Raw genomic sequence first — 22,984 nt, forward strand, 5'->3', positions numbered from 1 at the left:
GCAGTGGGTCAATCTTGATACCTGGTAGTGATCACTAATATGTGTTGAGAATGTACCTCATTTAATCTTCACAACAACCTCAGAAAGGAGATGGTATTATTTACCACCCAAACATGGCAATCTCAAGTCAGAGTTCTCAGTGGGAGCAAAGTTCTTGTTCTTGAAAACAAACATGAGCAGTGCTCTCTTCAGCAGCACATATACTAAAATTGGAACAATACAGAGAAGATTAGCATGGTCCCTGAGCAAGGATGACATGCAAATTCGTGAAGCATTCCATATTAAAAAAAAAAGAAAAAAGAAAAAAGAAAACAAATGTGAGCAGAAAAACAAATGGTGAGAAAGGTTGTCTAGTGGGTGAAGGTTTCTTATGGTCAAGCCACTTTGTGGGATAGTTAGGTCCCCTCGTGGGGCGGAGCTTAGGATTTCACTTTATTCGGTTACTGCTGAGTTGTAAAACCCATGAGGACAAGGATGGCTGGGGTTGTTCACTCTCTGTCCCCACAACTGTCACAGGGTGCCTGCCATCCTGTAAGCATCCCATGAACATTTTTAACAGGTATAAAACTAGCCCAACTTTTTTATATTCATATTCTATGAATTTTATCTTTTATTTTCTTTCCGGAAATTTACTTATTTATTTATGGGAGAGTTATTAGGTTTGTTTCTTTATTTTTTAATGGAGGTACTGGAGATTGAATCCAGGACCTCGGGCATGCTAAGCACGCGCTCTACCACTGAGCTATATCCGACCCCCAAAACTAGCTCCTTGCGTACCTTTTTTCCGTACACCAGCATTCACTAGGAGCTGGAGCCCTGCCTGGCCAAGATCGCGCAAAGTGAGGCCATCTGCCGCAGGGCCGCGCTGCGGGCTGAATCCTTGCGATCCGGGACGCCGGGAGGGGGCGCTCTGTGGCCCTTGGCCTCAGCCCCTCCCCACTCACTGGCTGGTCAGCGTACCCAGAGAGTCGGCCCTTAACAAACCCCTCCTAGTAGGCGCTAGGTCCCGAAGTTAGCCTTCCTCGGGACCATCTGCCGGCTAATATTTAACCCGGCCTCACTCCACATTATCCACAGGAGGGAAACTGGGGTGGGGTGGGGTTGGGGCAGGGGAGGTCACCTCCAAATCACCGCCTTCCGGGCCTCCGGCCTTTCATGTATCACCCAACAGTTCATGAGCACCTATTCTGTCTATTCATGCAAGTCTTGAGCACTACTGTATGTACATTCACTTAAGATGTAATGAGCACCTACTCTGTGTCCATCTGCGAAACATGCCCTAAGCACCTACTATGTGCCAAGCACTGTGCCAGGCACTGAGGATGGTGTGAGATCAAGACCCACGGGCCTCAGGCTCTGGCGGGGGACTGCGGCATTAAATACATGACTGAAGGAAAATTACACCTAGAGTCAGGTGCCTCACCTATAGAGGATGCTTTTCGTCTCTTGGGCTCCTCAAGGCCAACTGCGAGGCGGCAGGGATGGCCAACAGCAGGAGGGCTGTTTTTGAACCTGATTTGCCACCAGACATCAGAACAGCAAGAAGATAACTGGGCAGGGACCCGGGCTGGCCCAAACAAAACACATTCAAGAACGCGAGTCTGGGGTTCAAACTCAGGAGGTAGAGATCAGCTTAGCCGGGTGCGGGTGCGGGTGCGGGCTTTCTCACTCGCGTGTCTCCACGCATTCCACTTCCTAACCGCCGGAACCGCGCTGGGCGCTGAGGGTCCAGGCCAGCGCCCAGGAGCGATCAGGGACCTCAGCGGCGCTCAGGCTAGATGATGCAGGTTGTCCCAACTGCGGGGACCGCGTGGGGCCCGGCTTCTCGTTATTCCACCAAAAGGGAAACTGAGGCAGAAAGCAAGGCGAGGACTAGCCTGACGCCGGACAGGACAGAGGGGCTGAGGCCGGCCTCGAACCCTGGCTCGCGCCGCCCGTGAATCCGGAGTCGGGGCCTCTGCCCGCCGGGCGCTACCCGCGCGTTCCTGGAACTGAGCTGGTCGGAGAAATCAGGGCCCACGGAGAGGCATTCCTGCCGCCCTCCCCGCCGCCCGGGGCCGCGGGGGGCCTGGCCAAGGTGACCCAGCGGGAGGGAGGCGAGGGGCCCCCGCCCCCTCAGCCGCCGCGACCTCCTCCATCTTCCCGGTCTTCGGGGCTTTTCCTCTGGGCCCGCACGCCCTCCCTCCGGTCCTCCGCGCGCCGCTCCCTATCTGGGCTTCCCCGAGGGCGGGCCGTTCCTCCCTCCGCCACCCCCAGGCCACCTCCGGGCCGTGTCCTAGCGCTGCCCTCGGGCCGGGGGCGGAGCCGCGGGGGGGACCCAAGGATGGGGCCGAGGAGGACGCGCGCCACTCGGCCGCGGCTTGGCGCCCCCTCCCTCCCGGTGTCGGCTCCCCCGGCCGCTCTGTACCCCCTCCCTCCCCTCCCCCGGCCCAGCGCCCTCTCCCCGCCGCCCCCTCCCCCCAACGCGCACGCCCCGCCTGGCAGCTGGCGCCCCGGGCCTGGGGCCGCGGCAGCGAGAGGGGTTTGCTGGGAGGGCGGGAGGGAGGGAAGCAGCAGGGGAGGGAGGCGGGAGGGAGGCCGCCCCCCGCGCCCCTCCTCCTCCCCCTCCTCCGCGGCCCGCCGGTCCCTCCTCCCGCCGCCTCCCTCCTCCCTCCTCCCTCCCTCTCTAAGACATCCCCGCACGGCCCGGCCGCCGCGGCCACCTTCCCTGCCGGAGCTGCAGATGTGGCGGAGCGGCCGGGAGCCGGGCGGCCGTGCCAGGGGAGCCCGCGCCCCGTAAGCCTAGCTCCCTGGCCCCCGCCCGCCCGGCCCCCTCCCCTGCTCGCTCCCCCGCCGCCCCCTGACCGCCGGAGCCCGCAGCCGGGAGCCCGACCGCCCCCGCCGCCGAGGTAGGAAGCCCCCGGGCGTCGCGCCGTGGGGACGGGGACCGGCGGGGGGGGGGGCTGGCCTGTCGCTCGGGGACTGCGGGACCTGAGGGTCGCCTCCCTCTCCCGCGTCAGCGCCTCGCCTCGGGCTATTGTGAGCCCTCGCCGGGGCCCCTGCGCTCGCTCCCTCGCTCGCTGGCTCGCGCGCTCCCTCCCTCGCCGGCTCCCCAGCCCTGTCCCTCCGTCTCTGTCTTTCTCCTCCCTCCTTCCCTCCCTCCGTCCGGAGGCCGGCCGAGCCGCGGCCGGGCCACGGGCGGGAGCAAACTTCGGCGGGGAAGTTGGGCGACCGCCGTGGGGGTGCGCTGTGGGGTGAGAGGGGGGCCCCCCGGAGCCTGGGCACGAAGTTGTCTGGGGCAGCCGGGCAGCCAGCTCTTCCCACGCGGGGCTGTTTCTCGGACGAGGGTTGAAAGGTGTCTCCTCCCTGGTGCGGCGAAGTCTCCCCTTGCTGCCCCTGGCTAGCCCCGGCCTTCCTTGGGCCAGGGGAGGGAGGCGTCCCTGGGGGTCAGGACTGGGAGCTGGCGTCCTGTCCAGCACTTGTTCCTCCCCTGCTCTCTGGGTGCAAGCAGAAGGGCCTGACAGAGTGGCAAGGACAGGGGAACCCGCCTAGGGGAGGATCTGGAGGGGGCAGGAGGAGGGGGCGAGGCAGGTGCATCCCAAAGGAGGGAGATGCCTGCGTTCTGCTTCCCAGCAGGCCCCCTGGGAAGGGGCTGGAATCCAGGCTGGCACCTGGAGGCCCTGGCACACTGCCCTACCCAGCCGGGTACTCAGGCCACAGCAGGGCAGCACACCGCCTGTCTGCCTGTCCAGGAGGGCCCGCTTGGCCGGCCACCCTGGGCAATGATGGTTGCAGGGAGCTGCCCAGCCCTGCCCTGGGGCCTGGGAAGCGGGAAGGGATCCTGGGAGGAGCCCTGGGCCCCCAGCCATCATAGCCCAGGATCTTGGCTCTGAAGGGAACGCTTGACACTGAGGGGGCAGCCAGGCCAGCTGGGGACCTGGCCAAGGCCTGGGCTCCCGTGGTTCTTGGTCTGGGCCAGGGACAGGGCCTGAGCTGTGGTCCTTGGAGGCAGCCATCTGAGGGTCCTACATGCCTGGTTCTGGCATCCTGGAGGGAAGGTGGGGCTTAGCCAGCAGCTAGGGAAGACAGGAAGACATTCTGCTGCCCAGGGCCTTCCTCAGCCCCCAGGTTTAGGGAAAGGGAAACTGTGCCCACCCGCCCAGCCCTCCCCAATTCCCGCACCAGTGCCACAGTGCCACAGCTGTTCCAGCCCAGCCCACACATCCTTCTCCAGAACCTCAGAGCCTCCCCTCTGCTCCTCCTTCTCCCTTGTGGGCCCAGGCTGGGCCTCCCAGCTGGCCTGGCCCGCACTAGGGGAGGGGCTGCACCTGGGGGCCCCTCCCAGGACACCCCTTTCTGAGCACCAGCCCATTTCACAGCCCAGCCCAGCTTGGTTTAGCCCCATCTGCAGCCAGCCAAGCAGGAGGCAGTGCCAGGAGCTTGGGCACCATTTACGGGGGTTGAGGACCCCTTGGAAGCAGCCCTGTTTTCCTTAGCTCCTTCCCCTCCCCCTCCTTTCCGGAGCTGCCATTAGAGCTGACCCTCTGACCCCCAAGCCTGCCCGCCCTTCCCTGTCTGTGACCTTTGACCTTTGATGTTAAATCCCTCCAGCTGGGGCTCCTTGGCCCCTGAGTGACCCTAGTGCAGGACCTCTGGGGGGATTCTCCCTGCTTTTGGCTCTCTACACAGGGACACCTGCCAGTTCCTCCCTCACTGATGGGGAGGAGGTGCCCCAGGAAGCCAGACAGTGAGTCACCCCACTTCCAGGCACCACTGATTTTGGGGTCAGTGGCTTTGGGGGATTCGCTGGAGATGGGCCACAGCCTGGAGGGTGAGTGGGGAAAGCCCCAGGCCTGGGAGTCTGATGTCCTGGATTTGACTTTTGGCTGTGCCACCACCAACTCCCAAAGATCCTTGGATCAGGATCCTCCCCTTTCTGGGTCTCAGTTTCCTCATCTGTAAAGTCAACAGTTCAGACAGGGTGAGCTTCCTGAACTGCAGAGTCCATGAGAAGGCTGAGGAGGGGGGTGTGGGTGCTGAGAGGGGGCTAAGGCCAACAAAAGACAACTTTCAATTATCTGTGGGTGTAGCCAGTATGAATAACTAGATGCCACAGACATCCAAAAACCTCATTTTAAACAATCATGTGAACTGAGTACCCCCAAAGCTTTTGTTGTTTCTAAAAAGCCCAGCTGCAGATGGGTAGCCACAGTGATGTCTTCTCCTGCCTGGGCTCTCGTCCTTGCTGGGAGTGCCCAGGGAGGCCGACAGGGCAAACTGGCCTGTGGGAAGACAAAGCTCTGCCGGGGTCCCTCCTTGGGGCTTGTCAGGGGGCCTGGACCCCTCTCAGCCCCACCTTGCTGCCCTCGCTCCCTTCTGCCTTCCTTGCCTGGCCTGGCCTTGGCCCAGGCCATGGGAGTGTCATCTGCCACCTGATCCTCCCAGGGTCTGAGCTGCGGTATAGAAGGAAGAATGTGTTTTCCTGACAACATTTTCCCATGTGCATTTCCATCTACCCCGACTGGAATCCGAATTTCCCACTTAGGCGAGGGGGCGGGGACAGTGCCAGGCAGAGTTTGGGGCAATCCCAGGATGAGGGAGGGTGGCGACAGCTGTGGCTGAGGGACCAGATGTGGGACTGGGGCGTGCAGTTGAGCTCTTTGTGAGGCATTTGGGGTGGGGTCCCCTGGATCTGGGAGGCACGCTGGGGATGCAGGGAGATGGCTGCTCCTGGCTCTCTCCTCAAGTGCAGGATGCCGCCCCAGGGTCCTGTGTCTCAGGGGAGGCTGAAGCGCCCCTGAAATTGTGGGAAATTTGGTTCGGACTGCGGTGGAGAGGCCTTGAGCTGGGTGGTATGGAGTGGGGGTAGGGGAGTCTGCCTTTTCTGAGGCTGTATAGAAGCCTTCCTCTATTCAGAGTTATTGTCATTTTACGTTTCATACAGATGACTGAGGCCAGAGGGGTGACCCCTGGAAGGTACTGGGTGGTCCTCTCTTCATCCAGATAAGCACCCTTCTCAGAGATAGGGGGCATCCCTGGCTGGTGAGGAGGGACTTTGGGGCCAGCCAGAAGAGGTGACTCTCCCCCACCCAACCTCCCAGGGCTTCTGAAAGGGTCCTAGAGATGGGCCATAGCCCAGACACGAGTCAGGGTTCAGCCCTCTGAGAATGCTGGGGCCAGGCAGGGATGGCATACTTAGCCTTCTGCCAGCTCTGGGTGTGGAAGACCACAGCTTTTGCAAAGCCCTTGGGACACGTGTGCCTCAGCCCCACCCTGGGGGCAGGGATTCTGCACTTTCAACCAGGACCTCTAGTGCTTTGCTGATCAGCTGGGGTTGGGGTGACTCTGACGCCTGGACAGGAAAGGACTTGTTGAGGGGGTGAGGGATGGGGAGTGTCTTATCCAGGGGCACAATCTGGGGTAGACCCAGATTTCTCTCCAGGCTCCAACTTCACCCTGTAAATCCCTGCTGTCTCTCCAACTCATACAAATGCCAGCTTAGGTCCCCAGGGCGTGGGAGCAGGGGAGGTAAAGTGGGTCAGGGGACAGAGCGGCACAGGAGGAACGCCTCTAACAACTGCCTGAGAAAATCAACAGGATGCCTTCCGATGGCCGTGCAGGCACTGACATCTGTCATCTGTCACTTGCTATATCAGCCTTATGAGAGAGACCCCTTGATCCCTATTTGACAAATGAGGAAACTGAGGCTCAGGATGGAAAAGGGCCAACGGGCATCTGGGCCTGAGTTCCTGGCTCTGCTATGGCTAGGGAGGGTGGGGGTGAGGTCTCGTGGCCAATTTCTCAGCCTGGCATCAGGAGGGAGCCTGCTCTTGAGGGGAGCCCCAGCTGGCCCGAGCAGCTGCATGCCCTGGGCCCCGAGCCTCCATCCTTTCCCTGGCACTGATCCTCCCAGCCTCAGCTCCAGGTTTCTCCAGCGGGGCACCAAGGCCTGGCCCAGCTGTGCATGGATCCCCAGCTCTCTTTCCCAGTCCAGCTCTGGGGCTGTGGAACCCTTCCAGGGGAACTCTGAGAAACTCCACACAGTCTACTCCCAGGGAACCCCAGAGGTCAGACCTGCGTCCTGGTTGGGCTGTGTCTCTTCAAGCTCCTCCAGCTGGGCAGGATAGAGATCCTGGCTCTGGGCATCTTGAAGAGCAGGGAGCTCTGGCTCTCTACTCCCTCTCCCCTCCTCAGATGGGACAGAGGGTCTGGTTAACTGGTAGCCGGGATGGGAGGGGCCTGGGGGGCACAGAGATGGTTGGTGATTCCAGTGGGAGAGGACTTCCCATCTGCTCCAGATGCCCCTGGGGGGGATGGGCAGCTGGGCCTGAGGCTCTTGCAGCGCTGTAACTGGGGGGAGGCTGAGGCTTCCTTAGGTCCTTTGTCTTCCCTGAAGGAGAGGCCAGGTAGTACCCACCATAGGGAGGGCCCGACATGCACAAGCGTGACCTGCACATGCACACGTACTGTTGCTGTGGCAGATGGTTGTCTGGGGAAGGGTTCAGACCCAGCCCCTGGCCCTCCTCTGGTCTTGGCCAAGGGAGGTGGGAGCCCGCTGAGGCCCCAGGAGACTGCTGAGCTGCCTGGTCAGCCCTGGGAGCCTCCAGGGCTCTAACACTTGCAGGCTAGCACCCCACTGGGACCTGGGGGTAAGGAGGTGGGGGCCTGGTGACTGAAGCTCAGAGAGTTCAGGGCTTGGCCCAATGTCATTTGGGGTCAGGGAGGGACAGAGGGGGACCAGAGCCTAGGGCTGTCTGGCCCTGACCCCTGAAAAGTGTCAGTTTAGCCTGGGAGTCCTCCCAGCTTCACCGCTGCCCCCCGTCCTCTGCATGGGCCTGACATGGGGGCAGCTGTGTCCGGAGGAAGCCTCCCTCCCTTCCCCTCATCGTCCACCTGGGTCTGGCTGGCAAGTCCCAGCCTGCTTGGGCCATTTCTCCTCAGGGCCACTCCTTCCTGTGTCCAGACCCTACCCCCTACAATCCCCATCACCACACTTCCAGGCTGACTGACCCAGAGCTGTGATGTCCCCCTCCCCCCAAGGCTGTGGGGCCCTCCATTGTGCTGCCTGTTCTAAAGTAACCCCCCCCACTCCAGTGCTGCTGGCTGGCTGCCTGCCAGCCCCACCCTCCTCCAGCCAGGCCCCCAACACCACCCCCTCCTAGTGACACCCTGCATGGTCCTGTGGGCCCTGGGCCCCAAGGGCCTGGAAGAGGCCAGGCTTGGCAGGGCCCTTCCCAGTGGGTGTTTCCTTTGGGTTTAGAGGCTGCCCTGGCTTCTGGACTTGCTTTGCTGCCAGGATTGGAAGAGCAGGGGAGAGACAGGGGTGGCTGGGAAGAGGGCGTGAGGGTGGAGTCCCGAGTTTGTGCCGGAGCCCCTGCTGGGCCTGGTCTTGACTAGCTGTTCTGGGCCGGCTCTGTGCCAGGGCTGGGTAGGAGTGGCAGAAGATGAAAGTGGAGGAACTTGGCCCTTCTGGTCATCCCGCTGGCCATGGTGATGCTGACCGCCTCACCCTCACTGTCCAGGTCTCCCCCTGGGTCCCTTGCCCCAGGCAGGAAGCATCTGTGTCAGGGCTCAGGCCCTGCATCTCGGGCAAGCCACTTACCTCTTTGGGCCTTAAGCCCCCCACCACCACCTCACCTGGATGGTGGGTACCACCAGTGGATCACTCACTCACTCAACAAACATTCACTGAATACCAAGTTTTCAGGAAAAGTGAAAGGCAGGTGTGATGGTGCCATTAGGGGAGTGGTTTGGATGTTCAAGCTCTGATCCTATACTAGGCCAGCCCCCTCCTTTTACAGTTGGGGGAAAACCAGAGTCTTGCCCACAGCAAATCAGAGCAGGCCTGGTTATCTGGCTCTGAGTCCCCAGCACTTCCCGTCGCTGCCCAGTTCATTCTGATGGGAGAAGTGGGCTCAGTGTGGGGCCCTGGGAAATGGGGCAGCGGTCTACTCTGAGGCCCCAGAAATATCCCTGCCTGCTCTAGGCCTCACTTCTTGGAAAGAGCTCTGAATGTCGGGGGCAGGGGGCAGTGCATGTGATGCTCTGTGCGCAGGGCAGGGCACCTCAGGCATGCTCAAGAGCTGGTGACATTGTGGTGTTAGTAATGCATTAGCCAGGACTTGGACCCAGGGAGAGTGTGGCAGGCAGCACAGGGCCACTGCAGGGCTAAGGAGGCTGCCCTCAGCAGTGGGGGGCAGAGGCAGGTCTTCTGCTCATCTCTCAGCTACCTGGAAGAACAGCCCATGTACAGCTGCAGGAGGCAAGGGCCAGAGAGGTTGAATCAGGGAAGACTTTCTGGAGGAGGGGATGGGACAGGAGTGGCAGCCAGAGGAGAATACAGAGCCATTGGAGGTAGTGAGGTAGGAGCTGGCACCCAAGAGGTGCACATCAATTAGGCTGGCAGGAGGCAGGGAATCCTGAGAAAGGAGATCCTGAAGGGGATAGCCTCAGGACAAGAGACTGAGCTAGAAAGGAAGATGGCGTTCTTCTGTATAGAGCACTCCATAGCTCCCCAATGACCTCCAGGTCCTGGCCCAGTCTCCTTCTCTACTGAATATAGGCAGGTTTGTTGTGGGTCAGTTGGGGCCACACCCCCACGCCTCTGCACTGTTGGGCACAGAAAGAATGTGGGCTTTGGAGCCTAGAGGTGAATCCAAGCTGTGCTATTTATAAGCTCTGTGACCTTGGCAGGTAACTGAACCTCTCTAGGCCTTGGTTTCCCCACCTGGAAGAGGGCGGGAAACAGCACCTAATTCACAGGGTCGGGAGGATGAATGGAGATGGCGCGTGGGAGGCGTGCTGGCCATTCCTGGCCCGCAGAACTTGTGAGGGCCTGATGCTCCCTCTTCCCCAAAGCTTCACCTCATGTCCACAGGGCCAACTTGGATCTATCCCCCCCGGCCCCGCCATAGGAGCAGCCCACTTTTGACACTGATCACCTCCGGGAAGTCTGGGCCCCCCAGAACACAGCAGAGGGCCTGGTGTTGGAATGCATAACTGAGCGGTTGGTAAATGAGGTGGAAGGAAGGACCAAAGTCCAGAGCCCGCCTGGCCCACCTCCTGCTCTCTGAGTTGGCAGGTACTGTCCACAGTGGGCTGGGTCCCTGTCCTGGGGCGGTGGGAGAGGTGGGCCATGAGCAGGGGTCCCCAGGACTCGGGAGGTACTCCTAGGGTCATCCTGCAGTCCAGCAGCCAGGCTCAGTGTGGAAAGCCCAGTGTTTACTTCTCTGTGGAGACCAGGTCTCATCCCCACTCCCACCCATAAGCCGAGACTCCTCGGTCCGGGACCCTGATGCTGCTTACCTGTCGTGTCCTATGTGTGCCGTGTGTGTGCATAGATGTGGCACATATGCATATGCCTGTATGTCTGGGGGTGCCTTGGGTGCCCATCCATGTCCTGTGGGACACTGGCCAATGCCCTAGAGAGCTCGGGCAGAGTTCCCAGCCCTGCCCGCCCACTGCGGGTGGCAGTGCTGCCTGGCAGGGCCTGAGCTGCCTGTGCCTAAGCCTAGCTGGGTGTGTACCCCTGTCTGGCTCCCCTGGTGCTGGCCCCTCCCAGGGATTTGGGCGGCCTGGGCCCAGCCCTTCCCTCCCTGCCCGCCACCCAGCTGGCCGTGGGGGCTACTTGGCGGGCTCGCCTCTGGCTGAGGCCCAGGTGCAGGCAGTGCTCGTAGCCCCACGCACCACCTCCCCCCGAAGCTGGGCAGACAGGAAAATACCAGACATAGTTGTGCAAAGGTGGCTGCAGGCAGGCAGCAGGGGGTGGGGGCCGCTTTGATGGGCCTGGAGCCACCAGGCCAGGGAGGCCTCTGTGCCAGGCTGGCCCCTGAGCTGGACAGGTGCTCATGCCTGTGTAAGTCCACATGTCTGGGCTTGGCCCATGTGTGAGCCTCCCACCCCCACCACCGTGCCCCCAGCCTAGAGTCACTCTGCTGGCATCAGGGAAGGAAATGTAGCTCCCGGGAAGCCTGTGAGGGGCATGAGGGAGCCAGCTGCTTTCCTTCCACCTTCAGTGCTGCCTGAATTATCTGGGTGACCTTGGCAGGCAGAGTTCTTATGTGGGGCACCCCTAGCCCAGGGCCAGGAACAAGAATCCTCAGGGCTACCAGTTGCTGGCACCTCCTGTGTGCTGGGTGCCAGGCCAGCTTGCCCTGCGGGATACCCCGAATCTCCACGCTGTGAGCTGGCACCTTATCCATGGGGACCTGGTAGCCTGACTCTGGGTAGCTCTCTCTAAACATGCCCAAGTGAGGATTCCTGGCACGCACTCCTGCTTAGGTGCTGCCCAGCTGGGAGCTTTCCCGAGACCCCCATGGCTGAAAGCAGAGAGCTCAGCCCTGGCTGGGTCACCTGGGGGCCCCTGCGCTCTCACCTGGGCAGGGTCTGCACTCCAGGAGATCTGGGGGAGGCCCCTGGTGCTGGCTGAACACCCATCTTGGGGTAGGGGAGGGGTCTGCTTTCCAAGGGAGAGGTTCCCAGGGAAGGCGAACCCCTCACTCTTTCAGGAAGTGCTGCTTGCACTGGCCCCTCTCCTGGGACCTGCTTGAGCTGAGGCCTCAGGATAAGCCTCTCCGCTGGGTCCTGGGAGGAGGCCTGCTCCTTCCAGGGCTGCTCAGAGGCTCTCCAAGGCCTCCCAGCGCTCTTTCTTTGATGCAGTCAGGCTCTGGAACGTGGCTAGAGTCAGCTGTGGCCACTCGACAGGATAGCAGAGGCCTGTGGCTCTCTGAGGGGCACCAGCTTGTCTAGTTACACACTCAGCTGAAGCACAGGTGCTCCGAGTTGTTGATGAGACTGTATGTCTGTGGGTACAGCCAGGAGGGCCAGTCCCCACTCTGCTGTCCTCAGCCCCAAACTGGCCAAAGGCTGGGGGACTCAGCAATGGTGACAACTGATTCACAAGTTTGATTAAGCACCTACTATGTACCCAGTACTGTTCTAGGTGCTGAACATTACATACTAATGGAAAATACCAAGTAATCATTGGATGTGCATCATTGTATTTGATTTCTCCCCAAAATGCAATGGGAGGGCATATCATACTATTATTATCCTATTTTAGAGACGAGGACAATGAGGCTCAGACTGGGAGGTGACTTGCCCTAAGTCACATGGGCAGGAAGTGGCAGAGCCAAGCAGAGACTCAGGTGGTCTGACCCATATTGGAGCCCTGCGCTGCTGCCTGGTCAGGAATGGGGGGTCCTGAGATGAGGCCTGCCCCTGCCTCCAGCCCCCATGGCTGGGAGGCTGAGAAGGGTGGAGCTCTTGGCTAGAGCAGGGAGCCGCAGCGGTTCCCAGGAATGCGGGGCTGTGGGGCCGTTTGCTTTGGCAGCATATCTGCCCTCAGCTCTCCAAGCCTCCCTGTGGGCCCCCTCCCAGTCGGCCCCTCCAGCGCCCACTCACTGCCTGCTGCCCCTCCTAGGCTCTGCACCTAGCTCCCATAAATCCCTGGGCAGAGAGGGGGTGGGAAGCCACAGCCCCTCTGCCTGCCCCTCCCCACATCCATGGGCACAGGACAGGCTAATGGTGAACATGCTCACCTGGGCTTGAAACTCAGCTCAGCCAGAGACAAGCTGTGTGACCCTGGACAGACCACTTAATCTCCCTGAGCTTCAGGTTTTACACCTGTAAAATGGGGATGAAATAGCACCTGCCTTCACAGGTACGTTGTCCGACTACCTACAACTGGCAGTTGGTACCATGGTGGTGATATTCAACCAGTTTCCAGTCCCCAGCTTGCCACGCAGTTGTGTAACCTGAGCCTGTGCCCCTCCAGCCCTGTTTCCCCACCTGTAAGACCAATATGCTGACAATACTGGTCCCTGTATCGGACACAGAGTACCCTCCCAGCAGGTGGGAGCAGATGGGCACAAGGGAGGCCAGGGACTTGCTTCTGCTTTCCATTCGATAGCAAAAAAACCACATGGGCTTTTGAGAGGTGCTGCCTGGGCCCTTGTCCCCAAATCCTAGGCCAGACAGGCCACCACTGACCAAAGGTTAGTTTCAGGACTACCCCAGGAATAAGGGGTTTGCCTCTTGTTGCCCTGACAACACTGCTATACTGGCTACCCTCACCTGGCCCCATGCTGCTACTGGGTGGGCAGAGAGGGCCTTCATCTTACAGAGGGTCCTGTCCTGTTTCAGCCAAGAAGACTCTTGAGTGCTTCTCAGGGGGGTGTGCCAAGCCCACTCCCTCCAGCCACACAGGAACCCCTCCAGGCTCAAGGCCAGCCGGCAGCCCTCTCCTACCCAAGGAGGAGGGTCTTTGTCCAGAGCAGATTGCTGCCTGCTCCCATTGGCCTGGTGACCTTGAACCTCAGTTTCCCCATCCGTGCGGCAGGGAAACCAACCGCAGCCACTCACAATAATAGCTTTAGAGTGTTCAGAGAATTCATAGACGGTGCCTGGCACATGGTAGGTGTTTAACGGATGGTGACTCCCCGCTTTCGGCTATGCGTTCCACCCCACGCCGCAGTACGCTAGCGGAGGCTGTGCCTTCTCTGGGCCTCAGTTTCCCGGAAGGTTCGGCCCGCTGGCCGGTAGGGGGCCGGCCCCGCCCCGCGCTCGCCCCGCTGGTCTCCTGGGAGTGGCGGGTTGGGGGGCGGTGGGCCAGGCCTCCAGGTAGGGCCGGGGCGCTGCAGCTGGGGGCCGTCTGCGCGCGGCCGGCGGGCGCACAATAGCGGCCATTGTCTGTGCTCGGCCGGCAGGCGGGTGCGGCGGGGCGGGGGCCGGCCCCCGAGGGCCAGCGCGGCCCACCCTCGGGGTGACCCCGCCCCGCCCCCGCCGTCCCGGTGGTCCCCGCGCCGCCCCCGCGCGCTCTCGTCCCGCGCCGCTTCCTCCCGCTCCCTCCGCCCTAATTAGTTCCTTTCGCAGCTGGAGCAGCGGCGCCCGGCAGCTCGGCCACCTCGGCGCCGCCTCCCCGCCCGCCCCCCGCGCTCCGGGACCGCACGACCCTGAGAGCGAGCAGGGCGCTCGTCGCGTCACATCGCGACCAGCGGGAAACTGAGACTCCCAGGGGGGAGGGACTCCGCGCAGTATCCAGTGGGCATCCGCCCACTACGGGCTCCTTTCTGCTTAAGAAACTTGCTTATACTCTTAGCAAGGCAGGTCACCCTCCGGAGCGTTCCTGCCCTTTCCTGGAAGACGACACCGAGTGTCCACCTCCCCACCATCTGGTTGTCTTGAGCGCCAAATCAATCGGATGATCGCTGGTTGGCCCGCTTCCGGAAGTGAACCCAGCGCCAGTCCCAGGGTTCCAGGCCTGGCCAAGTCCCCACTCTGGGCCCAGAAGGCCCAGGAGAATATGACCCTGACTCTGGCCTGCCCCACTTCACTTCACCCAGCCCAGGAACAAAGAGCAGAGCCAGAGCCCAGAGCTGACCACTGCTGTCTCAGGGATTGGAGGTGGGGGGCTGACAGGGACACTTTAAGGTTGGCCAAGGTCAGAGCAGGAGTGGGGATCATAGGCGTCTTCCCCTTGGGGTGGGACCGCCATGAGGAGGAAAATCTGGGTGGGGCCAGCCTGGAGTGGGAGAGTGCTGGGAGCTGTGGGCTTTTGGGGTGGGCTCCTTCCTTTCCCAGGAGTGGGGAGGCTGGGCCTCCTGGCTGGGCTCTGGCTTCCATCAGAATGAACCCCTATTCCCAGGGCAGAACCCAGCGGCAAGAAGTGGTGGTGGGGTGGGGTCTCTGGGGAATGGGCCTGCTGATCAAGGAAGGTGCTGGAGTTCCCTCCACCCCACCTTGGGCCCCGGACCCACCCCTGGGAGACTCTTTTTGGGGTCCTCCCTAGTTCTGGGCTGAGGCAGTGTCTCCTGCAGGACTTCAAAACAAGGTGGCCCATGGCTCCTTCCTGGCCCCCTCTGGCCTAGGGGGAGGGCAGAGGGCAGGTGCCAAAGGATGTTACTTGGGCAGTAAGAGTCTATGTTAGTCTGAATTCCCAGTTCCCAAACCATCCTGCCCTTGAAGGTCAGGTGGGGCAGAGGCTGTGGGGAGGCCTGTGGCCCTAGGCCAGCTGAAGGACCAGGCCACCAGCCCTTCCTGGCTCCTGAATTCTTAATCAGCATAAATATTTACTTCCTTCCTCCCTTTCCAGGCTCCCAGCACAGAGGACCTTCAGGGAGGTTGGACTGGGCCTGTGTCTAAAAATAAACAGGTGGAAGGACAGGCAGATACACAGACAGACAGACATAACTTGGGGGGGGGGTCGTCAGGCAGAGGGCAGCTCCTACTCAGCTAGAGAAGAGTGGAGGGGGCCCAGATCTATCCATCACTGTCACCCACCTGCCTGCCTGGGACTAGAGCTCCTAAGGGATAGGGTGGCAGTCTGGTCCCAGTCCTTCTGCATCACTGGCCCATGCGTGGCCTGTGGGCAAATCGAAACAGATGTGTCAGCTCCCACCTGATGGAGTTTAACAGGGACAAGTCAAGTCACAGACCTGGGTCCCCTGGCCAAGTGCAGCCACTCGTGCTCTGATAATGCAGCCCACTCCCCGGACTCAAGAGACTCCAGTGTCAGCCATGTGCTGAGATCTTGAGATGTTTCTTCAGAAGTAGAGGGTCCCAAGTGAAGGAGGGGACTGCTTTGTTCCCTGTGTACTTGGAGTGTCTTGGCAGAAATGGAGCTTGTTGGGGAGATGGATGAACCTGGATTCCGGGAAAGACAGGGAGTATCTTGTAGTGTTGGCTTGTTTGGCAGATAGATTTTCAGGGTGTGAACATCTCAATTAACAAACACAAGGAAACACCGTTGCCCAGCATGTGAGAAGGTTATTGCTGTAAAAAGAGACTGAATTTGGAATGACTATTTGAGCTCACTCTTGGGTCATTTATATGTGAAGAAAATTACACCACTGAGAAATTCTAAGAAAGTGGTGAAAATTCACCACTCAGAATAAAAGAATATTATCACCAGTGAAAAAATTACATATGTCTGTATTTTACTAACCACCAGACAGCTGATCACCTCCCTGGCTGGCCTGGCTGGGCCACAGTCCCCAGCTGCCCCCTGGTGGCGGCCCAGAGCCCTCTGGCTCCCCTTGTCTGTGGAGCCCTCTCCTGGGACCGCCCCTGGGAGGCAAGGCCACCTCTGTACACCCAACCCTTGGGGCCAGACCAGGCTTTGCACAGGGCGCAGCCCAGTAGGCACTCTAAGGGCCACCTGGGAGGACACTTCGTGCTCTCCTGGCCTGGTTCTGGGTCTTCCTGCTCACCCTAGGCTTGTGTACCAGGCATGACTTCCCATTCGGTCAGAAATGACCTTTGGGACCTGCCTGGTCAATTCCAGGGAGAAGATCTGGCCTTGATTCTGATGGCTCTGCCACTTCCTAGCTCTGCAACTTGAGGTAGCATTTCTAAAACTCTGGTCATGGCAGAATGGACTCTATGAACTTTGCTTCCTAGAAAAGTCTCGTGGGAAGTGGGTGAGTTAGATCTGGCTCGGTGGTTGGCTCTCTGTGATACCTGCGTCCAGGGCCACTCAGAGTCTACCCAGGAGACAACTTTCACACTGCCCCACACCCACGGCCTCTCTGCTCCTGTGGGCTTCAACGGGTGCAGCCCGAGGAGGAGGCTGGGGCCACAGTGTCACAGCACAGCTCCTGTCCTCTCCCAGGTTCCTGCCTGAATACCAGCTTGGGAGCCCTTCACTGCCTGCTGCCACCCCCACTCCCAGCCCCCATCACCATGCACTCCTTGGACGAGCCGCTCGACCTGAAGCTGAGCATCACCAAGCTCCGGGCGGCGAGAGAGAAGCGGGAGAGAACACTGAGTGCAGTCCGGCACCGAGCGCTGCACAGGGAGCTTGGCCTGGTGGACGACAGCCCCACTCCGGGCTCCCCAGGCTCCCCGCCCTCAGGTACTGCGTCCTGGACAGGGCAGCGGTCTCTGAGCCCTGGAGATAGGAAAAACGTCCCCCAGGTATGTCCACCAGGACATAGTCACAGCCCCTCTCAGCCTCACTTAGCCCCCAAACTCTCTGGATCCTTCCAGCAGTTTATCTTTGGAGGTGCCACTGTCCCCGGGAGGAGGGAACTGACTTGCCCAGCTCATGAAGCTGCCAGGGCAGAGCCAGGATTCAGTGAGGCCTCTGGGAGGATTTGGAGGAGCTGGTAAGGGGCAGCAGGGGATTCACAGGTAGTAACAAAAGGCCCCGTGACCCAGGGAGTGCGGCTGGTCAGCCAGGCTATTAGAGACTGGGGACCGAGCCCAGCAGGTACTTCTCAGGGTGTGCTCGGGGCTCAGGCCTCCTGCCCCACCTCCAGTGGACCCTGAGAACCAGACCTACCACATCTGAGCTGGAAGGCTCTGGAAGCAGCCCAGCCTAAACCTCTCATGTTACAGAAAGAAGCACTGAGGCAGAAAGGGGCCCAGGAAAAGTTAGAAAGGTCCCTTCTTGACAGTGTGACGGGAAGCCAGGGGCCTTGGGTTCAAGTTCCTCTTCAGGTTACCCTGTGTGCCAGCCCATTCCCATCTGTAAAATGTCCCCATCTTCCCCGATGGCCAAGCTCTCACTACAGCACAGGGCACATCTGCCAGTTGTACAGGCTCTGCTCAGATTCTTGGGTCCCAGGGTGGCCCAGGGAGGGGGAGCATGGCGTGGCTGGTGTCTGCTTCCAGGGTCACAGTGGAGGAGTCAGGCAGGAGGGTGTGGCCCCCCAGGACTCTTGGTTCTGGGGTCCCTGACTCATGCCTGTCCCCTAGGCTTCCTGCTGAACCCCAAGTTCCCTGAGAAGGTAGAGGCACGCTTTTCAGCAGCCCCTCTGGTGGACCTCAGCTTGTCGCCGCCATCTGGGCTGGAGTCCCCCAATGGTAGCAGCTCGCTGTCCCCTGAGCGCCAGGGCAACGGGGACCTGCCTGCAGTGCCTGCCGGCCCGGTAAGGAGGGGGCAGTAAGGAGGGGACATGTATCCTAGAGAAGAAAGGTGTATTCATCTCCTGGGGTCTCCATAACAAAGGACCACAAACCGGGTGGCTTAAAACAATAGAAATGTATTATTCTGGAAGCCAGAGTCCAAAATCAAGGTGTTGACAGGGCCATGCTCCCTTCAAAGGCTCTGAGGGGGATCGTTCTTTGCCTCTTCCTGCTTTTGGTGGCTCCAGGCGTTCCCTGCCTTATAGGGGCATCCCTCCCACCTCTGCCTTCGCTGTCACACAGCCTCCTGCCCTGTGCGTCTGTGTACAAACCTCCCTCTTTCTCTTATGAAGACACCAGTCACTGGATTTAGGGCCCCTCATCTAGTCTGACCTCCTTTCACTTGATTACTTGTCTGCAAAGACCCTGTTTCTGTACAAGGTCTCGTGCACAGGTACCAGGGTTTGGGGCTGGGACATATCCTCCTGTGGGACACAGCTCAACCTGCCACAGGAAATGGGGGATGTGTGGGGGTGTCTGGGTCCCCTGGTCCAATGGGCACTGACCAGCTTTGCCCCTGCCCTCCCCCAGGACCTCCAGCCTCTTCGCTACCTGGACGGCGTCCCCAGTTCCTTCCAGTTTTTCCTGCCTCTGGGCTCTGGGGGTGCCCTGCACCTGCCTGCTTCCTCCTTCCTCACTCCCCCCAAGGACAAGTGCCTCTCGCCAGAGCTACCCCTGCCCAAGCAGCTGGTGTGTCGCTGGGCCAAGGTGAGTTGGGGCTGGGAAGAGGGAGGCAGGGTCCGGGGCGAGTGGCCCTACGAAGGTTCAGCACCCACCCTGGCCCCGCAGTGTAACCAGCCCTTCGAGCTCCTGCAAGACCTGGTGGATCATGTCAACGACTACCATGTCAAGCCCGAGAAGGATGCCGGCTACTGCTGCCACTGGGAGGGCTGCGCCCGCCACGGCCGCGGCTTCAATGCCAGGTGAGGGAGGGCGAGAGGGGTGCGAGGGAGGGGGCTCGGGTATGCAGTGAGCTGAGCTGTTCTCGCCTTACCCATGTTCTCCTGGGAGCAGGTACAAGATGCTCATTCACATCCGCACGCACACCAACGAGAAGCCGCACCGCTGCCCCACCTGCAGCAAGAGCTTCTCCCGCCTGGAGAACCTGAAGATCCACAACCGGTCGCATACAGGTGAGGGGCGGAGCTGGAGGGTAGGGCTGGAGGGTGGGCCAAAGCACACACCCCACTGCTCAGCGCCCCTTGCTGGGGAAGCCTCTCCCTCTGTGCCCTTGACACACACTCTCAGGGCACAGACTTGACTTCCTGTGTCACGTCTGGCATTGTGTTCATAATGATGGTTGACTCATGCCACCTGTGACTGCAGACAGTATGTCCTCTTGCTCCTCGCTGTGCTGTGTACCCCAGCACACAGTAGGGCCAGCACTGGCTGGCAGAGCTGTACACCTAATTTTAAATTTCCTAAACACTGGCTTTGAAAAAAAGTACAAACAAATACATGATGAAATGAATGGTAATGATACATTTCCTTGAACCCAGTATATTTGAAATGTTATTTTAATATTAAAACATCAACAGAACATGAAAATTCTTCATCTCATAGGAAGTCTACAGACTCTGGCGTGCAATCTCCCCCTGCTGTCTGTTTTACACTCACAGTGCGTCTCAGTTTGGACCGGCCACACTTCAAAGGCTCACAGCCTCACGTGGCTCTGGCCAGCCCTGGTCAGCAGCAGCAGCCGTTTAGTAAATCTGGAGCCATTTTGCTGAGTCAGGGCCAAGGGCAGTCGGCATTCACGCAGAGCTCACTGTGGGCTGTGCCCTAGTGGGTCTTCATGTAATTATCTGTCAAAGTCGGCTCTCTCATCACAGTCTGACACATGGGACCGAGTCCAAGGGCACACACACAGCCAGGCCCCAGGCTGGCTTCTCAGTGGCTATTCCCTGCTGCCCCCACCTGCAGTCAGAGCTCCTACCAGGTGCTGGGGACACTGCCTCCCAAATCAGACTGCCCGTGCTCTCAGGGAGATCTCGGTCTGGGGTGAGGGGCCTGGGGGCTCTCGGGTGGGTGGGTAAGGGCAGGAGACTGGGCTGCGTCGGCCCAGGAGGCAGGAGATTCCTCACACCGGCGCTGCCCTGCAGGCGAGAAGCCCTACGTGTGCCCCTACGAGGGCTGCAACAAGCGCTACTCTAACTCCAGTGACCGCTTCAAGCACACGCGCACCCACTATGTGGACAAGCCCTACTACTGCAAGATGCCCGGCTGCCACAAGCGCTACACGGACCCCAGCTCGCTGCGCAAGCACATCAAGGCCCACGGCCACTTCGTGTCACACGAGCAGCAAGAGCTCCTGCAGCTTCGCCCGCCCCCCAAACCGCCTCTGCCCGCCCCTGACGGCAGCCCCTATGTCAGCGGGGCCCAGATCATCATCCCCAACCCTGCTGCCCTCTTCGGAGGCCCTGGCCTGCCCGGCCTGCCGCTGCCCCTGGCCCCTGGCCCCCTTGACCTCAGCGCCCTGGCCTGTGGCAACGGTGGGGGCGGTGGGGGTGGGGGGGGCATGGGCCCTGGGCTGCCCAGCCCTGTCCTGCCCCTCAATCTGGCCAAGAACCCACTGCTGCCCTCGCCCTTTGGGGCTGGCGGACTGGGCCTGCCCGTGGTCTCCCTCCTCGCTGGCTCCGCTGGCGGCAAGGCTGAGGGGGAGAAGGGGCGTGGGGCTGGTGCCGGCCAGGGCCCTGGGCATGGAGGGACACAAGACCCCCCTGGAGAGGACTGAGAGCGGCCGCTCCCGGCCAAGTCCCGACGGACTCCCCCTGTTGCCAGGCACCGTGCTGGACCTGTCCACGGGTGTCAACTCGGCGGCCAGCAGCCCAGAGGCGCTCGCTCCAGGCTGGGTGGTTATCCCGCCGGGCTCCGTGCTGCTCAAACCAGCCGTGGTGAACTGAACCCATCCCAGTGGACAGCTACCACTTGCAGCCCAGCCAGCAGCTCCCAGCCCTACCCCCACAACCCCCGACGAACGGAAACTCTTCTTCTGCGAAATAGCAATAATATCCTCCTGCCCTGGGGCCCGGTTGGCTGTGTCCCCTGGGCAGACACAGCCCCCGACAAGCTGGGCAGCTAGGATGGTGCTATGTCACTGCTGGTGTCCCGGGGGAACGGGGCCTGCCGGCCAGGGAGAGCTCTGCTCCTGGGTGCTGAGGTCAGTTCACCTCTGGCCCTCCCCGCCCTGCCCTCCACTTATCCCTAGGTCCCACTGGTCCCCCACTCTGGTGCTTCCCTCATCCAGTGGCCAACTGGGCAGGTCACCCTCCCTCCCTGCCTTGCCTACCTGCCAGCCACGTCCCAGCAGTCAGGGTGGCAGGGTGGCACCTGCCTTCCCTGCTAACGTGGGCTCCCTCCTGTCCCTTCAATGGTGAGCTGTAAGGAGCCCCCACATCAAGGCTCTACCCCACACTGCCTAGCCTCACCAGGCCCCTGCTCTGGGGGCTCCTGACCCCTTTCCCTCTGGTCCACCCTCCAGAGGGAAAGCAAGACAGACGCAGGCCCTGGCAAAGCCACAGGAAGAAGCCACAGTACCCCTATGACAAGGAGCCTCCCTGCTACTAGAGGGAGGCCCGCTCTGCCAGCTGCCCCACTGCTGGCCAGCTGAAGCAGCTAGCACACTGCCTGAGGGTCGGCTCCTTCTCTGGGTTGGCCGACACTCAAAGTAATGGGCTAGCTGACCACTTACCTGCCGCTTCTCCGCTGGGCCTCCTCCCTCTGCTTTTGGGGAGCCCTGGGAGTGTGGGGAGTGGAGCCTTGAGCGGCAAGAGGTGGTGCCTGGACCCAGGGCCCGCCCAGCTCAGGGAACAGGTGGGGCTGGGCCTAGCCTGGGGCAGTGCCATCCTGCACAAGTGGCTACAGGGTGTCAGGACGGGAGGCTGGCTGGGGACCACCCCAGGCTGGGATATGGCTCCTGTTCTAGGGGTGCCAAGTCACAACCAGCTCCAGGCCGGTGCTGGGCAGGGGAGCTTTCCGGAGGCCATGGACTGAAGCCTGGAGCAGGGGAGAGCAGCCAAGGATGGTCACAGGAAGACCTAGCCCCTCCGCCTGGGAAGGGGAAGTCAGAGGCAAGAGCCTGGACTTGCGACGTGGCTTTTCCTTTGGCTTTTCTGACTGAGACTGTCCTAGGTGTCTCCCCTTTGCTCCCACCCTGCCTGCTCCCCCAGTGCAGGGGGCCGGAATGAGCTAAGGATGCTGGTGTTCCTGACCCACAGTCCATCCACTGTCCAGTCCCAGGGAGCTGGGCTCTCCCAGAGGCCCTGGAGAGGCAGTGTGTACCCACACCCTGAGCCCTTGCTGCTCCCTCCCCGGAGGTGGCCTGGTGCGTCCTGGGAGGTGTGGGCCCAGCAGTAGGGAGCTCTGGCTCCTAGGCCTGCCCTGTGCTTGGCTGCAGTGACCAAGCCCTCTGTTTCCCCAGCTGCAGAACAAGGGAGCTGTCAAACAGCAGTGGGGTCCTTGGCAGCCTTGTGGTTCCAGGGTCCCCCTCCATTCCTCTGAGCAGCTCTGCTGACCCTACCTTTCCTGGACCGCCCTTCTGTCCCAGAGGGGTCACCCTGACCCGGCCCACTGACAGGGCCTGGCAGTGCTGGCTCTGCCCTTCGAAGGGGCTGTGAAAAAAGCTGGAGGGAGCTGGTCTCCTTCCTTCACGCCCCACCCAGGACCCAGGCACCCCCACCCCAACTAAGGGCCTCAGGCCTTAAGTCCCCGTTGGGGTGAGGGGTTTGAGACTCGAGCCCAGGGAGCAGAGGAACAGGGCACTGGAAGGTGACATTAGCTCAGCATGTGACTCGGTGATAGACCAGGCTCGAAGGGGCCGGTGTACGTGTTGTTGTCGGTTTGTTGTTGCACATTCCAGGATATCAGTATTTTAACAGGTTCTAAGTGCCTTTCTATCGTAGCTTATGTTTTTCCTCCTCTTGGCTCCATTGCTGTTAGCATAGAGTTTAAAAAAAAGAGAGATAAGCTAATGACTATAACAATATATTCCTCCATGTGAGAGGAAGTTTATAAAGAAACAATAAAAGTGAGTTACAACATGGTTTGTCTTGGATGTGCAGGAGCTGGGTGACAAGACAGGAGACCACCTCTCACTGCC

At 60.6% G+C, this 22,984-nt stretch overlaps 1 protein-coding gene and 1 non-coding gene across 2 annotated transcripts; both read left to right on the forward strand.

Moving 5' to 3' along the window:
- The first annotated feature begins 179 nt into the window (after nucleotides 1-179).
- Nucleotides 180-286, forward strand: LOC116657669. Its single transcript, XR_004312866.1, has one exon. It is a non-coding gene; the product is annotated as a U6 spliceosomal RNA (small nuclear RNA).
- A 2,388-nt stretch (nucleotides 287-2,674) lies between these two features.
- GLIS2 (GLIS family zinc finger 2) lies at nucleotides 2,675-22,927 on the forward strand. The gene is given in 8 exon segments (XM_032461117.1): nucleotides 2,675-2,888; nucleotides 16,589-16,831; nucleotides 17,677-17,849; nucleotides 18,418-18,594; nucleotides 18,676-18,809; nucleotides 18,901-19,019; nucleotides 19,989-20,563; nucleotides 20,565-22,927. Coding segments are annotated over 7 exon segments (1,575 nt in total). The 5' UTR covers nucleotides 2,675-2,888; nucleotides 16,589-16,659; the 3' UTR covers nucleotides 20,790-22,927.
- Nucleotides 22,928-22,984: the final 57 nt, after the last annotated feature.

This window comes from Camelus ferus, chromosome 18 (genome assembly GCF_009834535.1).
Source record: "Camelus ferus isolate YT-003-E chromosome 18, BCGSAC_Cfer_1.0, whole genome shotgun sequence".
Classification (NCBI taxonomy): Eukaryota; Metazoa; Chordata; class Mammalia; order Artiodactyla; family Camelidae; genus Camelus; species Camelus ferus.